General features: G+C 36.9%; 2 protein-coding genes across 7 annotated transcripts in view; one reads left to right on the forward strand and one right to left on the reverse strand.

Moving 5' to 3' along the window:
* UNC80 (unc-80 homolog, NALCN channel complex subunit) overlaps positions 1 to 17,692 on the forward strand; it is a 200,524-nt gene extending 182,832 nt beyond the window's left edge. For 5 of the 6 annotated variants that reach the window (XM_066346738.1, XM_066346740.1, XM_066346741.1 and 2 more), the window contains 7 exons: positions 428 to 607; positions 4,499 to 4,637; positions 7,508 to 7,564; positions 14,610 to 14,691; positions 15,634 to 15,745; positions 16,360 to 16,559; positions 17,360 to 17,692. In XM_066346738.1, coding sequence (XP_066202835.1) covers positions 428 to 607; positions 4,499 to 4,637; positions 7,508 to 7,564; positions 14,610 to 14,691; positions 15,634 to 15,745; positions 16,360 to 16,559; positions 17,360 to 17,623 — 1,034 coding nt within the window. In that variant the 3' untranslated portion in view covers positions 17,624 to 17,692. The remainder of the gene's footprint in view (positions 1 to 427; positions 608 to 4,498; positions 4,638 to 7,507; positions 7,565 to 14,609; positions 14,692 to 15,633; positions 15,746 to 16,359; positions 16,560 to 17,359) is intronic. The other variant, XM_066346744.1, reaches the window with a different exon arrangement.
* ACADL (acyl-CoA dehydrogenase long chain) overlaps positions 1 to 21,962 on the reverse strand; it is a 711,748-nt gene that overhangs the window by 497,947 nt on the left and 191,839 nt on the right. The gene's annotated exons all lie outside the window — the stretch shown is intronic.

Genomic DNA, 21,962 nt, shown 5'->3' on the forward strand with positions numbered 1-21,962 from the left:
TGATTGAATGTGAGGTTTCTATCAGCAGTGATTTATTACTTCTGTATTCATGTCAGGTGAGGTATATCTCTCAGAAAAATCTGCTAAATTGGAAGCTACAATTCTCGTCAAAATTCATTTGCATTCTACCAGCCTTGGCAAATGCAATCGAAAAGCAGTGAGAGAGGAAGCAATGTCAAAGCATTTTACATTGTTAGAAATTTCATGCACCCACAAGGAAACTATTCAGTTTGTATCAGTGGCCAAGTTTTTTGTTTTTTTTTAATTCTCTCTTCCATTTGCTACTTTGTCCTAAATATCATTTATCTAGGACACACCATTTAACTGGCCTTTCTTTAAAAATACAAGTGGTCAGGAACGAGTTCGAAGCAAACAGTTGTTTCCAAGATCCTCACCATGGATTTCCTCTGCTCTCGCAACCTGCTAGCCTACCAAGGGAAGACGTCCATCAGCACCGTGGGCACCTCCACCTCTGCTTACCGCCTGAGCCTGGCCACCATGTCCCGCTCCAACACGGGCACCGGCACAGTCTGGGAGCAGGACAGCGAGCCCTCCCAGCAGGCTTCGCAGGACACCCTGAGTCGGACTGATGAGGAGGATGAGGAAAGTAGGTCACCCGCAGAATCCAGCAGGTGGTGGGGGCAGGTGCTGTGACACGGTTCGGCAATGCGAATGAGGGCTTGGGAAGAATTTCTACCCTTTTGACCCTTTTCAGTTCTGATCCCCTGGTCATTTTTGCATCAGGGATTTAAAATATAATTTTGGCTGATTCTGTGATTCCTACAGTTTGCTCTTCCATAAATTTATTGATATCCTTGGTCATTTGGGAGGAATTCAGGCAAAGAGTAAATCTTTGCTTTGAGGATATATATTCAACTTTCCCCACTAACTCTCATTTAAATTGTGCATAAATAACTAAGGGAAGCATTTATTCCCTTTCTCCTGGCTGTCTTGCTTAGAGGGTCGATCCCCTTACATGACCCCATTGGGAAAGGAACAGTGAACATGCATATGTTCAAGACTTAGCAGAGGCCAGTCAGCTATACTATCTATCTAGAATGTGAACCAGCAGGCTATCTTGAAGGAATACACCCCGAATTTGAGTTAAGAGTGTCCCCAGTGACTGACACAGCCTAGGACCTTCTAACATATATGCTTAAGATTTGGTGTTAAGCTTACTTAGTAGGTATAGGCTTTTTTTATTTTAATTTTATTTTTTTTTACAGTCAATATTTTTCTGTATTAGTTATAGTTGAACAGCAAAGTGAGTAGCAGTGGGTTTTAAACGGTAAAATTTTCCATTAATATTAAACACTGTTATTTCATTTTTTTTTAAGGTTACACGGATTATTTTTCATCTCCTCTTTTTTTTTTTTTTTTTTTTTTTTAGTTTTTCCACTGTTTGGTGGTTGCAACAGAGGGAGAGAAATAGAGAAAAAAAATCTTCAACTCATTGTTCCACTTAGCTTTTCCATTTAGTTGTGCACTCATTGGTTGCTTCTCATATGTGCCCTGACCAGGGATTGAACGAGCAACCACTGTGTGCTGGGACAATGATCTATGCACTGAGCGACCCAGCCAGTGCCTCCACGTGTATTTTAAACACACTCTGACGTAACATTTATAGTAAAATGTACTGTCAGTGCTTTAAGAATGAAAGACAGGTGAATGGATTAAACAGAAACAAAACTCAGACACAGACAACGGCATGGTGATTATCAGCGGGAAGGGGAATAGTGGAGGTTGAAAAAGGAAAAGGGAGGATAAAGAGTGATGAAAGGAGATTTAATCCCACCGCACACAGAAAGAATGAAAACAAAATCTAAATCTTCACTAAGAGCTTCTTCATATCAAACAACAACAAGAAGTTCCACTCTGAAATAAATTAAATAGAGGAAATGAGAGTTGAGGTTAGAATTTTAATTAACTAAGATTAATGGAAGTATTTTAATACCAGCTGGATGTGTAGAAGAAGGAAAGAAATAAATACGTTGTTAAAACACGTATCAGTAACGTTACTAGATTTAGTTTTGTGACTAATCAGATAACAAAGTGATAATATATTCCTGCACTTGACCTACAGACATATTTGTCTCCAAATCACCCTGATCACTGCTCATGCAAATACCCATAAAATTGTAACTAGAAACATACTGAAAAAAAAACAACAAGAAAACAAACTAAGAGAGCTAAGGGTCAGCAGTTTGAATATTTGTTAAGTCCTAGTAATAGTTCAGATTTTAAAGTAATGCCTATTTTTCATTAATTCCTGAAATAGTCTCTCAGCCATTTTTGTAATGATGGGAAATACTACAAGATATCTTTAGTAGAGCTAATTATATTTTGCAGGTAACCTTACGAGTAAGTAACCGAGGCACTAGGAAGGAGCTAGGAGGAAAAAGCAGAGAAGACATATAAACAGAGATATTATTGACCAAGTGCCAATGCTCACACACTAAACAGAATGCAGTTTTTGGCTAATATTCTTCTCTCGAACATCAAAACTATCCCAAAGAAAACAGGTTTGCTAACAAATGCAGTGTGACTGTGATGCGGGTGTGTTTAATTTATGTGCGACGGAGAATGAGAACGAGATGGTGGACTGCTTTCAATTAAACTATTTTTTCATATCATCATCAAACCTGTCTTAAGATCTCCCAGGAGCAAGATGAGGAACAAGAAAGTATGAAAAAGATATGTTTTCTGCCCTGTAAGCTCTTAGAGGTCTGGTAGAGATGGCAGACATGTTCTATGAAGAACACTTAACAGAGCATGAGTGGAAGGCAGCACCCGGTTAATTACAAAGCAAACATTGAGAGAGAAAGTGTGAAGTGATATATATGTTTGAATAAAGGAGAAAAGAAAGAAAAATCAGTGCAACTGTAAAAGCCTTTGAGTTGTTACCTCTACCCTACCACTTTTTTTTTTTTATGATTTAGAGGCACATTTGCTTGTTTGCTTCTCTGTACATGCACCTAAAAAGGAAATACCATTTTAGAATAAGAGTTGACTTCAAGCCAGTCATCATATACAAAATTTACATTTATAGCATGTTTCATATTAACTCTCTTGGTTTGAGATAAGTTTCATTAGAAATATGACCCCTTGGGTTATTTTAAATAAATGACGTAAGATGACCTTAGATGGTAGCAAAAGTTCACCAAAACCCTATGCTAAACAAAATATGTCTATTGCTCTGAAAAACAACATTAGCTCACTTAGAATGAGGTCATTTTGTCACAAATACTGTGTTAAAGTTAACTTTCATATGGATTTGAATACATTGATTTCTGCCTTTATGGAGAAAACAAGACTACATGCTTACAACTTAAAATTTAGGTTAAAGTAAGCATTTATTTATAAACTTTTAGGTTTTCAAAAATATCCAAAAAAAAATCTGAAACACTCTTTTCCTCAGCAGTCTAAAACTTGTTAAATGTACTGAATGTAGTGTTGGAACATAAACACACACACACACACACACACACACACAAAATGCACTTGTCTCTCTCAATAAAAAAGTCCCTCATTGCCCTGGCTGGTTGGCTCAGTGGTAGAGCGTCGGCCTGGCGTGCAGGAGTCCCGGTTTGATCCCCGGCCAGGACACACAGGAGAAGCGCCCATCTGCTTCTCCACCCCTCCCTCTCTCCTTCCTCTCTGTCTCTCTCTTCCCCTCCCGCAGCCAAGGCTCCATTGGAGCAAAGTTTTCCCGGGTGCTGAGGATGGCTCCATGGCCTCTGCCTCAGGCACTAGAATGGCTCTGGTTGCAACAGAGCGACGCCCTGGATGGGCAGAGCATCGCCCCCTGGTGGGCGTGCCAGGTGGATCCCAGTCGGGCGCATGCGGGAGTCAGTCTGACTGCCTCCCTTTTTCCAACTTCAGAAAAATACAAAAAAATTTTAAAAAATTAAAAAAAAAAAGTCTCTCATTGAGCTGCTCCTGTAATGTTTAAAAACTATAGTCTAGCTTTCCTGAAACCTTTAATTCATGGATGCTTCTTAACTTTCACAAATAACCTACTTGTAAGAATGGACAAGAAGTTTGTACTTATTTCATGAAGGCTGCTCGAGTGGGAAATGTGTGGATGTGAAGAATTATTATTCGTTCCTTTGTACAGATTAAAAACTAAGAATCTAAAGGTCTTTTTTTTTCAAGATGTAGATACTTCCATGAAGCTTTATTTCAGCTATTTCCCTCACACAAATGAAGTAAGCAGTCACTTGAACTTGCAGTACTATTTACATTCTCAAAATGACAATGTTCAGTAACTCTAGAGGTTAAGCTATTAAAGTCTGAGTTTTCATACAAATAGGGAAAAGATTTCTTCAGACCCCAAGGTCTTAGTTTTTTATCTCTACAGAAAGACAGATGATAATTTAGCTTTAGAGACTACCTGAGATTGTATTCAAGCCGTGGATAGAACCAACACACATATTTGGTTTGGGTTTTCTGATCAATGTCGTAGGTTTACAACACTCCATTCTTCTGCCCCTTTCAGATGACTCTGTAAGCATGCCCAGTGTGGTAAGTGAACAAGAAGCTTACCTCCTGAGTGCCATTGGAAGGAGGAGGTTCTCCAGCCACGTCTCTAGCATGTCTGCACCTCAAGCTGAGGTGGGCATGTTACCTAGCCAAAGGTAAAGAGCCATTAATATCATATACTCTGCATTTGGGGGAAAGATAGAGATTCTGAAAATTTATTTGTGTCATTCTTAGAAGGCTGAAACAGAAGCAAAGAATCCATGGTTTTAAGGAGGTCATTCAACAAAGGACTTTTTAACTAGGGTTGTACAGGCGACAATTAGCAGAGAGTTTTCTAAGCTAGGCCAGTGGAAGGGATCTCAATTTCTGATCCAAGCATTGTTTCTCCTTAAAACTTTCCAGAAATAGATACATAGTCTTCTTTCAAATTACATTCTCATATTTCACATATATAATTTAGCTAAGCAAATAATGAGTACCTGGCAAGTGTATCAGATTAGCTTGATATATTTGGTAAACTTAGACTTCTGGTGTGTCATCAGTATTTAGTTGGAAGGAGTGATGCCTAACCAAGCAGAAAAGGACTACACCAGTGGTAGTCAACCTGGTTCCTACCGCCCACTAGTAGGCATTACAGCTTTCATGGTGGGAGGTAGCGGAGCAACCAAAGTATAAATAAAAAGATAGATTTAACTATAGTAAGTTGTTTTATAAAGATTTATTCTGCCAAACTTAGTGAAAATTCGACATAAAATACTTGGTAATTATTATTATATACTTTAACTTGCTGTTACTCTGCTTTATAAATTTTACAAAGTAAAGTTACTTTTCTACTTTATAAATCACTATTACTATGGAACCGGTGGGTGGTTAGAAAATTTTACTACTAACAGGGATACAAAAGTGGGTGGTAGGTATAAAAAGGTTGACTACCCCTGGGCTACACTATTATATGTGACCTTGAGCAGGTCATTTAACAAAGGCCACAGTTTTCTCCTCTGTGAAATGAGGATGTTGGCTAAAATGATTATTAAGTAACTTCTCTATTTATAGATCTATAATTCCATAATTAAACCTTTTAAAACATTTTCTTTGGTGTTCTGTGCTTCCTAAGAATATGCATTAAAAACTTCATATATATGTATATATATAAAGTAATCTGACATAGAGTCAAAACATCTATTTCAAAGCCAATGATATTTTTATTGAAAAGACTGAATTTTTACAAAGAATTGGCCTTATTTTTTTTTCTGGTTTGTTGTTTATTCTTAATACTCATAGGTTCAATGCAGTATAATTCATACATGAAAAATAATAAAAATCAGAGAAAATTCTAATGTTCAGATAAAATCAATTATATGCAGAAACAATTATCCTGTTCCCAAATCCTTTAGCAAATACAAATAGTTCATAAACTATATGGATGAAATAAAATTTGTGATTATAAAGCCTAACTTTTCAGAATATCAAGATATAGGGGAAAATGATAAAAGGTGATTGAGTCATAAGTAAATTATATACTTATAAAGAAAGCAGTATTTTATGTACTATTTAATCATTATAAAAATCAATAATCTATAAGGGTACCTATCATTGTGAGAGATTGTTTTACCTACCACTTGGTAATTTACCTCTGAAAAAGATGTCTTATAATAAAATGTGTGAACAAAATCAGAACCAAACTATAAAATGTCCAAACTATAAAAAAGATATAAATTCATATAAGCAGTTAATATTGGTTACTATCAATATAATTTTAATTGTTAGCAATGTGCAAGGTTCCATCAAGAATAAAATAATCTAGCAATTCATTTAAAAGTTTTATTTAAATTAGGAAGTTGTAGCAATTGAAAATAGAGGTGTTTTTGTTATTGTTGTTATGTACCTAAAATGACCAGGCCATAAGTTTCCCTTGTACGTATCTGTTAAGATGTTAACTGATTTCCAGGGAGAAAATTTATTCTATTAGAGATGTACTAAAAGTACTAAAAGTATAGAAAAATAATACCATTAAACCCTTTGCACTTAAGTCATATTTTCTTAGAATTACTGTCACTGGAAGGCCAGTGACAGTAATAATATCTATGTGCATTAGGGAAAGGAGGCCCCTTTCTGGGGACAGAGGCTATTTTGCAGAGTACTAGATTAGTTAAACAATTCTTTAGAGGCAGTCTCTCCAGTATTACAGTTTTCTAAATGGTTTAGCAAGTATTTATCGAGTGCCTCATGGGTGCCTATAAGCTCAGTGCTAGACAGTGAAGGAATGAAAGATAAAGGACAACAGTTTCTGTTCACAAATCCCCAAATCGGTGGCCTCCAAATAAATCAAAAAACTATTTATTTTTTTACGAACCTGACAGGTTTCTTCTTTTGCCATTTATAATTCAGTCACTAGAGGATGGAGTAAGGGGGTAGATGGGGTTCCATGTGGATTTTCCTCGGTTACCTTCCACCCATTTGTTTACTCGCATTTTCATTGCAAATTAGTAATGGAAGTTGGGTTCTTTCTTTGCTTTTCTTAATAGCGTTAGTTCCAAGAGTTTGGTTGTGGCAGTTCATGGTAAGTGGTTTCTGTGTGATAATGTCACAATGCACAAGAAAGAAGCAGGCTCTTGGTCAGTGAAACATCACGTACATAAAACAGGTTAAAAATAATAACCACCCAGCCGAATGGTGACCGAAGGAACGTTACTTTCATCTTCTACAGACTCATTCTGGAATGCGTTTCAGAGCTCATGTTTCCATATGGAGCTCATTTTAAGACCCAACTCTTGACCAATAAATAGATCATTCCCCTGAGAGTCCTATTCATCCAAAGTCCCTCCTCCCCCATTGCCTTGAGTCCTATGTCTTGACAAACCCAGCACAAGGTGAAATGGTTGACTGTCTCCTTTTCCTTCCTTGTTCTGTTAAATTTATTTATTTTTGGTTCTCAAAAGCAGAAAATTGCATGCTTTTTTTCTTTTTCTTTTATTTGTTTGCATTTTCTTTCCCTAAATGCTTCATCTCCCTACCCCTCCTGCAGTGAACCTAATGTCCTCGATGACTCCCAGGGCCTGGCCGCTGAGGGCAGCCTCTCTAGGTACAGTGTCAATGCTACCTGTGTATTGGTGTCCGTGCTGGGAAACGAGCTGTTCCCTGTCTCCTCTGTCTCTGTCTCCTCTCGCCCCGTCTTGATATCTATTTCCATTCCTTGCCCTGTGTTGCTCATGAACACACAAGCCTGGAAGTCAAAGGTGTAGCCTCCTTCATTTTTAGCTTCAGAGCACAATCGCAATGCCTAAAAAGTTGACTAAAAGAGAAAAATCTATGGAGTTCTCTTAGGGGCTTGTCCCATGGACATCTAAAATGTTTGATATGCCAAATGTTAAATTTATCCCATTTAATCATTGCCTCCCACACTGATATTCCTGAAGAAATGTTGTTCAGAAGCCAGTTAAGACAACTCCACATCATCGGAAACCCCCTTATTAAATCAAAACAGGTATTTTAGCTAATTCTACAGATGGTAAGAAAACAGTAATGTTATACTAAGATTAACAATGTAAATTCAATTTATGTAATTCCCTCTCTTGGATGCATGTTATGTGGCAAGCTATTCAAATAGCTTGTTCAAACAATACTTATGTAAAGAATGTCTGTCCCAGCACAAAGATGACTCCAGAACTTGCCATGAAATAGCAGACCCAAACATTTCTTGGTAAGTAAGAGAAGTCTCATGGTGCAAACAATATAATGTCTTGGCTATTGGTTTAAAGCTTCAGAAAGGGGGACTGCACCTTTAACACTCAGATAAACCACGTCAAACATTCTTAATCTTGTGCTGTTGATTCACACCTCTCAACTAATCCTCATTCAGGGTAATGCTTCTTGTTCATTCCAAGAGTGTCTCTGTTCCATCTCAGGAGAAAAGTTTCCCTTTTCAGGTTTGCATTATTGAGTGAGTACAATCTATGCGTGTTTATTGCTTTATCACAAAGATGAGGAAATGTTGAGAGGCTGTTCCTGTGACAGGTTGTCCTTTGTTTTCTTTGCATCTTGTTCAGATTTCACATTTTCTTCTACAATTGAAAATGAGAAATTTCATCCATTGTCAGATGTTTTCTCTGCCTTTTTTTTTTTTTTTATTGGACCCATCAGTCATGACATTCATTTGTGTTTGCGAGCCCTCGCCTTGACAGATTAGTCTCTTGTTGGTGGTAAATGTGGACGTGCCACAGAGTGCAGACTTAACTCCAATATTAAGGACGAGGAAGAACAAAACAGTCCTCAGGATGGTCTACTTTCATTCTTCACTGCATTTGAAGAGATTAGAACCAAGTCTAGCACCGTGACCATTGCTTTCTTTGAAAGAATGCATTTGTTAAATGCTTAATCTTACACATCAGATAGGAGAACCTTGATTAGAAGATAATTTCAGTGGCCTCCTGAGAGGAGAAGATGGTGAATTAACCACTTGGCCGACTTTCTCCAAGGGCTTTTCTAGTTAGGCCAAATCTACTCTTGCTAAGTAAAATACTAGTCTGAAGTTGGTGAGAGATGACGGAAGTTTGATGGATTATTAGAAACTCTCCGACAGATTTGGCCTTCTCTGGCAAGCTCAGGGTTAAAATGACTGATTTGGAGTTCTCTAACCCAATCCAATCTAACTGTAAATTGGTTCAGAGCCAAAACTGTAGATTTGTATTTATAACTGAACTAGTCACGTCAGGACTTCGATGATTGTTTTAGATCAATTATTGCTGATTGGCCCTGGCCGGTTGGCTCAGCGGTAGAGCGTCGGCCTGGTGTGCGGGGGACCCGGGTTTGATTCCCAGCCAGGGCACATAGGAGAAGCGCCCATTTGCTTCTCCACCCCCACCCCCTCCTTCCTCTCTGTCTCTCTCTTCCCCTCCCGCAGCCAAGGCTCCATTGGAGCAAAGATGGCCCGGGCGCTGGGGATGGCTCCTTGGCCTCTGCCCCAGGCGCTAGAGTGGCTCTGGTCACGGCAGAGTGATGCCCGGGAGGGGCAGAGCATCACCCCCTGGTGGGCAGAGCTTCGCCCCTGGTGGGCGTGCCGGGTGGATCCCAGTCGGGCGCATGCGGGAGTCTGTCTGACTATCTTTCCCTGTTTCCAGCTTCAGAAAAATACAAAAAAAAAAAAAAAAATTATTGCTGATCTGCATCACCATTGTGTTTTAGTTCTGGGTGCGACCCTGTCACCCCGATTCAGTTGTGGTCATTAAGAAACTGGAAGACGAGGCATTCCCTTTGGATTCTAACTAATTCTACTGAAGCAGAGGCGTTCCACCAGCCAGCAGGACATCACCTTTGCCATACACTACAAATTGTTTCTCTTGAACTTCATCATATCACCAAGTTCTCTTTGGAGGAGAGGAACTTTCGGCATTTATTAAGAAGTTGGTTTATTAAATAGCATCTATACTTGTTATAGTTGGTTTGCAGGCTTTCTTATTTTGGTCAGTAAACTTCTTTATGCTGCAGACTCCTAACATCTTAAAGAAGCAGTAAGGCATTCACAATGTAAATCAGGTTTCACATAAGCCTGAGCACTCAGGACCTAAAATACACCCGAAGTCTATAGGTCTAAGGAAAATCTGGCACCAAAGCTTATAGAAAGTCAGGAAGCATGCCTGAGGGAGAGTGAGAGACCCAGCTCCTTCTTCTAGCCCCATGTTGTGGTTCATTTTCTAGGGATTTGCTTTTGAAAAAACACTTATTGTAGGCAAAATGGGCAAGTTGGTCTGAGGGCTAAATGAGGGATGAAACCAAGATCATTCAATAAATAGAAGGGAAAGAGTAACAATTTTTCAGATCTTTTGAAAATTTCATCTAGGATTTTTTTTTAAACCTTGTGCTGATCTCTTTTAAAGATTCATGATGGGAAATATCAACCAGTTAGAAGCACTATCCTATTGAGAAAAGATTTTTTTTTAGAAATTAATAAATTGAAAAAAGTATTCCATGGAAGAATTCTTTTCTGTTAAGAATGTTCCTCTTAAAAAGTATGTAGAAACTCATGGAAGATGTTCCCTCCCTGTGCCCATTCCCCCCCACACCATGGACCATAGTTTTTCTCCAAAAAAATATAGACATACCAAAGGTTACTTAAGCACTAAAGCCTGGATGTTTATACTTGAGAATTAAATTTTGCCTAGACATGTTAGAATATTTTATTGTTTCATTTATGTATGGATTCATTGGTTAATTCCTGTCTGTGCCTCAACCAGCAATCAAACCAACAACCTTGGCATGTTGAGACAATGCTCTAACCAACTGAGCTAACTGGCCAGGGCTTAAGACATGTTAGAACATTTTGAAAGGCAGGAATTGACAATCAACTCTAATTTTTTAAAAAAGTTTACAATGCTATTTGATTCCATAAGGATAATTTTAATCACAGTGGAAAATAAGAATGCAGTTCAAGTTTGAACAAGATAGATAGTCTGGGTGAAACAAAATAAAAATAACCTATTTAGTAGAACCCATCTCATGATCATCCACATTTTCAAAGTATAAAAAGTTGTCAATTACTCTCAATGTACAAAGAAAAAAATTAAAACAACCTTTTCAGGTAGCTGAGAATTAATGGCTAAGAAAAGTGGGATACACAGCTACATACTTTATCATTGCTAAATCAGTTCTTGTGTGACATTTAAGATCCAGACTATTTTCCCTTTTTAGTCTGATTCTAACCTCTACTCTCTAAATTCTGTGGTATTTAAAACATGTTTTCTTGGATCTTGTGGAGGCTGAATAAATTTTAAACAATAATATTTTACTGGGAAAGGGAAAAGCAGAATTTCATCTACTCTTGAATTCCCTCTTCTCTGCAAATGCTTTGTGGCTCCTTCTGTGCTGGTTTTATTCATTCCCATCACAGGAAAATTATTCAGGGTAAATGGCTATTCTGTGTGTCTTGTGTTCCACCTCTAGATTTCTCTAACCATGTTAAAATTAAAACTAGAAATACTTTACTTTCTGGGTGCCAATCTCCTCACCTAGAGCTTCTACTTAAATTTTTTATTTATGAAATATATTTCAATCTATACACTTTTTTGTCATTTGAGATGAGTGATATGAATTTTTATTGTATTATCGAATGGCCCTTTGTTTGCCTATCCTTTAAGAAATTTAGGTATTTAGAAATTTATCCTTTAAGACCATTACATATATATATCCTATTAGAAAATACATATATGTTTAAACAGTACAACTCAGCTATCATGCTGAAACAGGAAAAGAGCTAATTTGTGCCAAAATTGTCCTTTTAACATTATCTAAATTCCCCTAGCTTATAAATGGACTTCCTTCCATTTTGAGTAAGGCAGTTTGTTTTTTGTAGACAGTTGAGTCACGCCAGTTCTGCTAAGCCCCAGGTGCATTGTCTTCTCTAACACCCAGATCATGCTCAGGTTTTCTGTTACGGTGTTTCTCAGTGACTCAATAATACAAAGCATGATTTTAGCTTTGACTTAGAAAGTTGTACTTGCTTTTATCCTCATTGTTTTGCCCTTTTATTTAGCAAAACGGTAGAAACCGGCTATGTCTCATTCCCAAGATTAAAAGTATCAGGTAGCACCAGTTTTCTATAGAGAGGTGCTTAGGGTCAACACCTTGGTCTCTCCTTGGTTAGTTTTAGTATTACACACCTATGGCCACACATTACAGATCCTACTGATGACTGAAATACTCCATGTGATTGAAATATTCCATGATGTGAAGAGAAGCTAAATTGAAGCTGCTTTCATATGTGACTCTAATATGAGATAGACCTGAGAAAAAAAACGTATTCTACACAAATGATTTCCATTATTAATTTTTCTGGCTGTTTATTAATAATATGTCCTAACTGCAAACACTTATGCCAGATTTTGATGTCTGAAATAAATGTTAGAATCACATTTTTAGGGAAAATGTGGTTAGGATATCTCTCCAAGGATATGTTCTATAAATTCATCTTTGATGTGTGCATTCCGTTGATGAAATGCTATATCATTTACATAGAATAATAGCTAATTAGTAAAGCTATAAACTTGATCTATTTCTCAGAAACAAGCCTCTCTATCCATAGAGAAAAATTTGATGCTTATTATGATCTTCCCTTGGAATTATCATTGTGAAATTACCATTATGTTTTAACATGTAACACTCTGAGTAACGTGTATTTTTTCTTTTCTTTTCTTGCATCATTTTTTCTCACAATCTCAGATTATTGAATAAAAAGAGACAAGTGGACTGCCTCAATTTCATTTTCTCTGCCCAGTTATTAGCAAACCATTTTATTAGCCATCTTCTTCTAGTGTTCTAAAAGCAATAAACTCATTACAAATATCAAATGTAAAACAAGGAAGCATGCTATACACATTACTTTTCATGTTCAAACCATCTTACATCAACTAACTTCTTTTCTCTACCTTAATGGGAGGTAGGTGGTAAGTATTAACCTCCCTTTATGGCTAAGGGAATTGAGGTAACATTTAGATGTCAATGAAGAATCCATTCCAATGACAGCTTTGCTTGGTATTTGGGAGAAACTTGTTTCTACTTTTGTGTATGTGGTAATCAAATACTCTTTCCAATTTAAGACACATGTTAAAATGTATAATTAATAAGGAGATGTAATTTCAAACATGCCAGCCACATAGTCTGGATTGCTTATCAGAATTTATTGCATTGTTCCTTTGGGGTAATTTTCTGTCTTCATAGAAAGGTCTTATATGTATAAAAAGTCATGTACATTGCTCTTTGAACTTGATATTTAGGAGAACAAGAAAGTTTTAAAAACACCTATTTGGAGGACTCCTTATGAAATTTTGTATTATCTATCCCAAATGGTATAATTATGATATAATTACATCCTACTTCATAAAAATTCTGATGCACTCCATTTGGGAGTCATTAATTTTCTTCTAGTGGAAATATAAGGCTTTTTAAAAATGACAAATGTACCTGTGTTGACCGTGTCATGATTAACCAGTTGTTAACACAACAAGGGAAACATCTGATTGTCCATTTTGCCAGCAACTTCTCTCCCTACAATGGCAGCTAGGTAGCTTAAAAAATAAAATTAAGATGAATGAATATAGTTTTTCTCCTTTTTCTTGGATAGTTGATAACTCTGGATTCCTCTGGGGAAAGTTTACTCTGAAAACTATTTGTAGATGACTCTCCTTTTGCAGAGGCAAAGCAGATATTTAACCATTAACCAAATAATCACATTGGCATCATCCACAGGATTACAGTGTTCTCTGGGGCACAATACATTTCCTTTCTTCACCCCCACTCCCATTATAAACACCTATTTTATATGCATGCAGAGTGAAAAAGGATCATGGGCCCATGACGGTATTTTTGGCTTCACCCAACACCAAAATAGTGACCACTATTAATAGTAGTCATTTTTGCATATAAAATGCACACATACACAGCAAATTTGGGAGGAGCAGGTTGTTGCTTTTATAAATTACGTGATATGTTTGAGTGCAGCTACTTGACATTAATAATCACTCTTCTGAGTTCTAAGAGATTATTTTGACAGCCTTTTAAATTTAAAACCATTTTTAAAAAACATTTGTCTGCCCATGTGACTATTTATTTACTCAGTAGTCACGGAGACTTCAGGCTGCAAACATGTGTTGAATGTGCCCCTTCACCCAAATGAATTCTGTGTCTGATGTGTTTGATATTCGTCCATCTTACTTTCATTTAAATTGAAAATTTTAAAAAGGTGTTCCCATCATGTGGTAGAGTTGTTTGTGTTTGTTTGTCACCACCTTTTGCCTTCCCTTCAGAAAAAAAAAAATTGAGATTAGAATATGACATCTTAAACCTTTTGGTGGTTTCCAAAACCAGGGGTGTGATCGAACCCATGTTTTGCCGAATGAAAGATATTGTATCAGTGATTGAAAACAGAATCTCAATTTTGGCAGCTTGGGGCTACAAGGCCCCGTCCTCCCTCCCAAACCTTTGAAAATTCCCACCTCAGGGATTCTTTCCCAACCTTCCTTCAAAGATAATGGTATCTTTGAAGTGACTGTTTTGTATAAGTGATTTGGAGGAACACCCACCAGAGGACGGTCTTCTGCACTGTCTCCAGGTACACTAATGCTGTTGGTGCTTGACAGGGTGGCAAGTGTACAGAGTGAACCTGGCCAACAGAACCTCCTCATTCAGCAGCCGCTGGGGAGGAAAAGGGGCCTGAGGCAGGTAAGCCGACCTGGAAAGGGCTGGTGGGTCATCCCATGAACCGGAAGCTTTATTCAGTTTTGAGTGTCCATGTATATTACGCTTATATTTTGCTTTCTCCGCACCTGAAATAAGCAGTGCAGAGCAAATAGAAAATGTAGTAAGTGCTTTGAGCAATCTGAGAGTTTTTAGCTTCTAGATGAGCTCATCTTAGCAAAGCTGATTACTCGGTGAAGTAAGTGGGCCTGAACGTCTATTTGTTCTCTATCCAGAAACTCTCTCTCCCAGCCAAACTGAATGACCAGGGAAGATTTGTTATAAAGTTGATTTTTTTTTTGTATAGAGGAATAGACACAGTCATCCTTTATTCCTCATTTTAAGATTAATGATTGAAGTTAAAACTGAAATCAAAGTAAAGATTATCTTTGGAAATTTCCTTTGGTGGCTTTCCTTTACATGAGTCTCTGAATAAAAATTGAAATGAGCCTTTGCATTATTACTCTGATGAGAGCATCCCAGCATTGATTTGCATACCAGACACTTCCCTAGTATCTGAGGCTTTTTTCCCCCAGTATCTGAGGTTTTTTTCATCGATCTCTCCTGGAGAGGTTGTATTTGTTCAACTGCACTTTTTAAATGAACAAAACCTGATCTGTTAGCAATAATTATTAGTTTTGTATCCTAAAATTCACTGAAATTCTCATATTGACTATTTTAAATTATATTAATGTTCTTAGGATTATATAAAGTGGTAATAATTAAGAGATAGAATTGGTTAAAGAGGATACAAGAATCAAATACTTGTAGTTTAACATGCAGAAAAAAGTTGACCAGCTACAAAGGTAAGGAACAGCCATGAGTCCACATAAACCCATAAACCATAGTCAGAATCCTATGAGCACAGTGTGTTCTCCTGGGCAGTTAGATCCTTCTTGCTAGTCTCATTCTGCCTATTCTCTTTAGCTAAGACGTCCTCTACTGTCACGTCAGAAGACTCAGACTGAACCCAAAAACCGCCATGGGGTTCGGCTCTCGACCACTCGGAGGAGCATTCAACCTAAAACCAAGCCATCTGGTGAGGCCTCCTGTGTCTCTTCTGATTCTACCATTGACATGATGCCACACAACTCAGCCAGGAAGGCCTGCAGAAACTCGTGCAGATAAGCACCACTTTGGGAAGGCGTTAGGATAAGGGAAGAAGTTTCCCAGAAAACTTTAGTGCCTTTTTTTCTTCTCGTCTTTCCCATCCCCCACCCTTACCCATCAAGAATCTAGGGAAATGGAAGAGGTCAAGGTAAACTATGAATGCTATGAGTTTTGAAAGTTGTGTTTTCCTTTCCCAAGCAAGAAATTGGGTTTGTTATATGCCTTACTGAATATAAAGAAATGATGGATAATAGGGACTTTTATGTCCTGCTAGCAGTTGTTATGAGTGATGACCAAGTTCACCTAATGCTCTTGCAGAACTTGTTTTTAGGCCATTTATGTAAAAATGAATTTTCTACACAAATCCTACTTTTTATAAGAAGGTGAAATCAAAATATATACATATTAGTCAAGTATGCTTTTACTTACTAATAACCTAGCAATATCTTCACTAAAAAAAGCCAGGAGACATTGGTTAATACTAATAATTAAGCACTAACTACGTATTTCCCTTCTATTTACTGCTTTACTTCTGACCTACAGTGGATCAGAAACGATCTGTGACCTTCATTGAGGCTCAGCCAGAGCTGGCAGGTGCCCCAGCAGACACACTTCCTGCCACAGTCCAGCCACAAGGCTGCAGCCCAGCCCCATCTAGGAAACCAGAAGGAATGGACAAACCAGTCCTCACATCTTCCCCGGCCATTGTTGTTGCTGATCTTCACAGCCTGTCTCCAAAGCTGGTAAGGGCACTAGAGAAACAGACAAGGCTTGCTCCCTGCATATTTACATCTAGGAACCACTTGAATAGGCAAGTTTATTGCATATAATTTAAGTCTGGGTCTGTAATCCCTTGTTAGCCAGACAGACAATGGTCCTAACATTATGAAAAAGAATGTCCATATCAAGTATGTGGCCAGGAATATATTTACTTAAGCAATAAGAGAAGTCTTTGTATTCTTTATTAAAATCCTAAGAGAAACTATTTCATAGCTAAAATAACTATTGAAACCCATATAATGCATAGTTTAAAGATAGTTAATTTCTAAAAAGTTAGCATTTAGATGCAGCCTTTAAGTACAGAGCCTTCTGTATCCTTGAAGATGAGAGGGTCTTCTTATTTTGATATTTTTCCTCATTGTTTTGATATTTTTTGTTGTTTTTATATTTTTTCTTCTTTTGATTTTCATAAATAAATTGCCTTAGGCCCCACATTGTTTCTATTTGATATTTAAGGAAAGCTAAGGGAAAAATATTACAATATACATTTTTGTAGTCTTTAATGGTTAAATAGCATTGTAACACCATTACCTCATCTACCCTCAGTCTGCAAGGTAAGCAGGGCAGAAATTATGCTCATGCAACAGATAAGAAAACCGAGGCTTAAAAAGTTGGAAGGGCCGATATAGGACCTCACATAAAACAAAGGCTAGAACCAATACCAGCCTTGGAATTTCTTGTCTAGTTAAAGCCAAACATTTTCAATACTCTTCCCGGGCACTCATTCTACCTTTCCATAACATTATGGCCCCTTTGATCATAGAGCAAGACCCTCCCTGCTGAGAAAGGAGAAAAGGAGGACCCAGAAGTACAAGGTGCTGCAGCACACAGCCCCCTCTCTACTCAAATCTCAGACCCTGATGACTTCACAGGCCTTGAGACGTCCATCCTTCTGCAGCACGGAGACACTGTCCTCCACATCAGTGAGGAAAATGGCATGGAGAACCCCCTGCTGTCCAGCCAGTTTCATTTTACTGCTACTGAGCTGGGGGAGACTGGTGTAGACCTAGATGAGTCACATGTTTAGTTCTGTATCTTGTAGGAGTTACAGGCATAGACAAGATGTGGGAGGGATCACTTTGCAAAAAGTTGAATTCTTTTGCTTGAAAAAGATGAAAACATGGCACTTTATATTCTATAGGTGAAACAAATCCCAGTAGATTTTGCTGCCAGTATGCATATTGTTTCATAAACATATTTAAAAAATCAATGGCTAAGATGATTAATTGTGTGAAGACCATAAAAACCAGGGAGAAATAAGGGGCAAGAGCCATTTGCACATTGTTTATGATTCAAGAAGGCATGAGCAATTAAAAACATGTACTATTACAGAGCTGCTTACCTAGAAATAGTAACAAATAATATGTTATAAAAAGAGAATGCAATTTTTTGAGGTTACTCACATTAGACATCTCATGCAAATGTTTATTTTTATAATTTCAAAAATATTAAATCAGGTGGCTGAACAAATAGTAATTTACATAAAAATAATAGGGAAACTAAATAGCAAAAAGCCTGCAGCCATTTTTGTTTTGATCAACAATACAGACATTTAGAAGGAATAAAATACTATTTTTAGAGCTGTGGACTTTTCAATATTTATTTTTCAACCATCATTTTATTGCATACTGTAAATTAGAATGCTAATGCCATAAAATTGTTCCCTTCTTAATCAATCACATTAGAGAGAGAATATTCTAGAAATTATCAGACATAATTCTGAATTAAGAACCTAAATAACCTATATTATAATGAAAACTAAATGTAAATATAATATCTAGAAAATGATACTATTCTTACTTCTAGCCTTGACTGTATCAATGCCAAGATTAGGAGATAATGGAAAATGTGATTACTTTACAGTAGTGCCTGCCCTCAAGGGCATATTTTCAGATATTAAAGTTATTGTTGTTAGAATATGTTCCCTGAAATATCTTCTCAATGTTAAGAACATTCTATGATCCTTTAGACATTTGAGTTTATGAGGAAAAAAAGATAAAGTGAGCAATCTCTTCAGAGACACAGTCAGCTTGTGATTTTCACTTTAACTTGAAGTTCAGTTCCTCAAGAAAAATATAAAACTTTAAAAGGCTTGTGAGGCCATATCTAGTGTGTTACTTAGCTTATGCTATAATGCTATAGTAGGGCTTGGTGTAATATAGTTCAAAATTGAATTTAAAAATTTTAACAATTACATTAGAAAACTGTTACAGAACTACAAAGCATATAAAAACTCACATACATACCTAAATTGGTATGGTGATGTGTGTGTGTTTTCTAGTTTTCCAGTAGAAGTTAAATATAGATTTTAATTATATTGCAATGAACTTAAAACACATTCTATATGCTTCAATTTGGACTATATTAGCTATGAAAAGTATATGTATATATAGAGGAGACCTACTAAAACCACCCAAATCACAGAGAAAACTTATTTTTTGTTAGAATCATTTATTAAATAGGCATTGTTTATATTGTGATTTATACTTTCAAATATAATTTTGGGTTTTGGTCCCATTTACTAAGAGAATAAAAGATATCTGTGAGTTGAAAACAATAGACAAAACTAAATATTTCAAATCTAAAACTTCAGAAAATAGAGCTTCAAAAAGTAGAAACTTCTTTTATGTATTACAGTATTTTCAGACATTGATGCTTAATGCTGAGTTAATTCTAAAGTGCAGAAATATACACGTAAGTGGTTTATGATTCTTTCTAAGCTGATGTATTTTGGCTATTAAAAATTATGCTGCTCAATTTAGTGTTAGAGGCCTTATGTTTGGTAATTACAAGTGTCTACGCTATGAGTCTCCACATGTCTGTGTCTTGTTCTAGTTTATTGGTTTTTGACTCAAATTCTCTATGTGTAATTGTATAAAATATTTATGAAGTAATGGAGTCAAAGAAGATTGTTGAATATCTGACAAGAATCCTAAATACCTTTATATGTAAAAAGTATTGGGCTGTTTTGAATATGATTATGCTGACCTGTCTGCCTTTTAGCCTGACTCCTTCACTCTAGTGTATGGAAGTCTGTTGGAAACTTTTCCAATAAGCTAAGTATTGTTGTATTTTGCAAAAAAAAAAAAAAAAAGCAAGCCTCCACTCTGAGAAGCAGGGCCTTAGAGAGTGGAAATGTTTTCATACAGAGACTACTGAGATTTTGCAGATGTACACATCTGTTCCATTTAAGGTGCCCTTAAATGTGTTGAATGTTCATGTGTAATTAATATATATATGTGTATGTGTGCATAAGATTGTCACAAGATGTATTCTCAGGAATACTGTTAACTGGAGTTTGAAGGAATAACTATTTTAAAAAACAGTAGTGAGAAGATTAGGAAAACATTCAAGATAATTGAGAATTTTTTACAACATTCAAAATAATATTGAGTATAAGACTGAAAATTATTACATATAGTAAATACAGTATTGGTAATACTAGATCATTTCTAACCTATGATGCTTAATGTTATTTATCTTGTTCAAAGAAAAATTCAAACAGGCACCTACTTCCCACGTATAAAAAATGGACTCAACCAAGAGTTTGCATTTTCAGAAATTAACTTTTGAGAGAAATGGAAATAAAGACTTATCATCCATGAGAGTGGGTGTAGATTTATACTACTCAAATTTCATTAAAGCAGTTCAAATCCTGGATACAGCATTTTTAATAGCAAAACATTTTACTTTCCTTTTTCAGTATTTGCTGCTTTCTGTAATTCTATTGGATAAGTTATTCAATTTTTCCCAAAACAAAGAAACTGAGTTGTTGAGTGCATTGGGACTAGGTGCTGAAAACTGCAGTATTAGAAGGTATAATTGGCATGGCGATGCTGGGGGAAAAATCTGTTGTGTTTACAGGTCTGGTTAGAGCCTGTTGAACAGGCTGGAAGTAACTGGTTTGCTATGTCAGGCCTCCAAAAGTACCTAAGGCAGGGTGACATCTCCTCCCTTTTTAGTATCTGTCCCTTTAGTCAATGAAGAACATTCTCCATTCTGCTGTCCAACTCCAATGGTATCTGAGATGAGAATAGGGTGTGTATAGGGACTGACAGGAAAGAAAAGGTCATAAATAGAATTACAGTCTAAAACACAAATACCCTCCTCAAGTTACACAGGACATTTTAATAGACTCCAGAATTTGCTGCTATCACACTGAGTCATGCTGATGACCTGTGACCTCACACCTCCCATTCTATGGCCTTGTCCTTGGCAGTGAGTAGAAAGTCCCACTTCCTCATTTACCTTAGTGGGCCTCAACTGCAGCAATTTAGAGTTTGGTTTGACACTCAGGACAATAAAAACAAGTTAAAGGTAGAATGTATTTGGAACAACTTAAGGCAAATTTATTTATATTATTTTAGGATTATTACCATTACAGATCAATGTACCTCCATAATATTTTTCAATAGTCACTGTGACTGAAGGATAAAAAGCCTTTATTAGCCATTTTATAGATAAAAACAAGTAATTGATTACACAGCCAACTTCCCTCAGATGACTATGAAGTCTGTTATGAACACTGGTTAACCAAAGAGCATGGAAAAAAATGCATATGAATAAATACTGAAATGTTTATGGAAGATATTTATGAAAGCTATTAAGACTTCTGTGTTTGAATATGCACATATATAATAAAATAAATCTAAAAACATTAAAGATGCCTGATTGTTTCATTTCTCTTTGGGGGGGGGGTGAGACAAACAGATAAAAAGGGAGAGACATGAGAAGTATCAACTTGTAGCTGCGTCACTTTAATTGTTCATTGATTTCTTTTCGTATATGCTTTGATCTGGGGCCTTCAGCTGAGCCAGTGACCCCTTGCTCAAGCCAGAAACTTTGGGCTTCAAGCCAGTGACCTTGGGCTTCAAGCCAGCCACCATGGGGTTATGTCTATGAGCTCACGCTCAACCTGGTGACCCTGCGCTCAAGCTAGTGACCTGAGATTTTGAACCTGGGTCCTCAGCGTCCCAGGTTGACACTCTGTCCACTGTGCCACCACCTGGTCAGGCTCATTTCTCATTTCTTAACATAAGTAATAGGTTAACTCATTCAGGAAAGTATTCTTTTTGGATTTCTGGGGTGTGCCTTGTTGTTTTGAATCCCAGGGGTGTGCCTTGATGTCTCTCCTCAATCCCCTACTCTGGCTTTAGTCACCGTTCAATTAGACACCTCCATTTCCTTCCTCCAAGCCCAACTGAGCTCCATTCTACTCATGCATTCCATTTAACTTTCAAAATAAATAAAAATGAGCATATTGGGAGACAGATACCCCAGCTTGACTTCTCTGCCCAGGTTATGACCTGGAATAACTGGTAGATTTCCTGTGAGGAATGTTAAGTATGTGGTTGTCCTCTGAATAT

This window comes from Saccopteryx leptura, chromosome 7 (assembly GCF_036850995.1).
Source record: "Saccopteryx leptura isolate mSacLep1 chromosome 7, mSacLep1_pri_phased_curated, whole genome shotgun sequence".
Taxonomy (NCBI): Eukaryota; Metazoa; Chordata; class Mammalia; order Chiroptera; family Emballonuridae; genus Saccopteryx; species Saccopteryx leptura.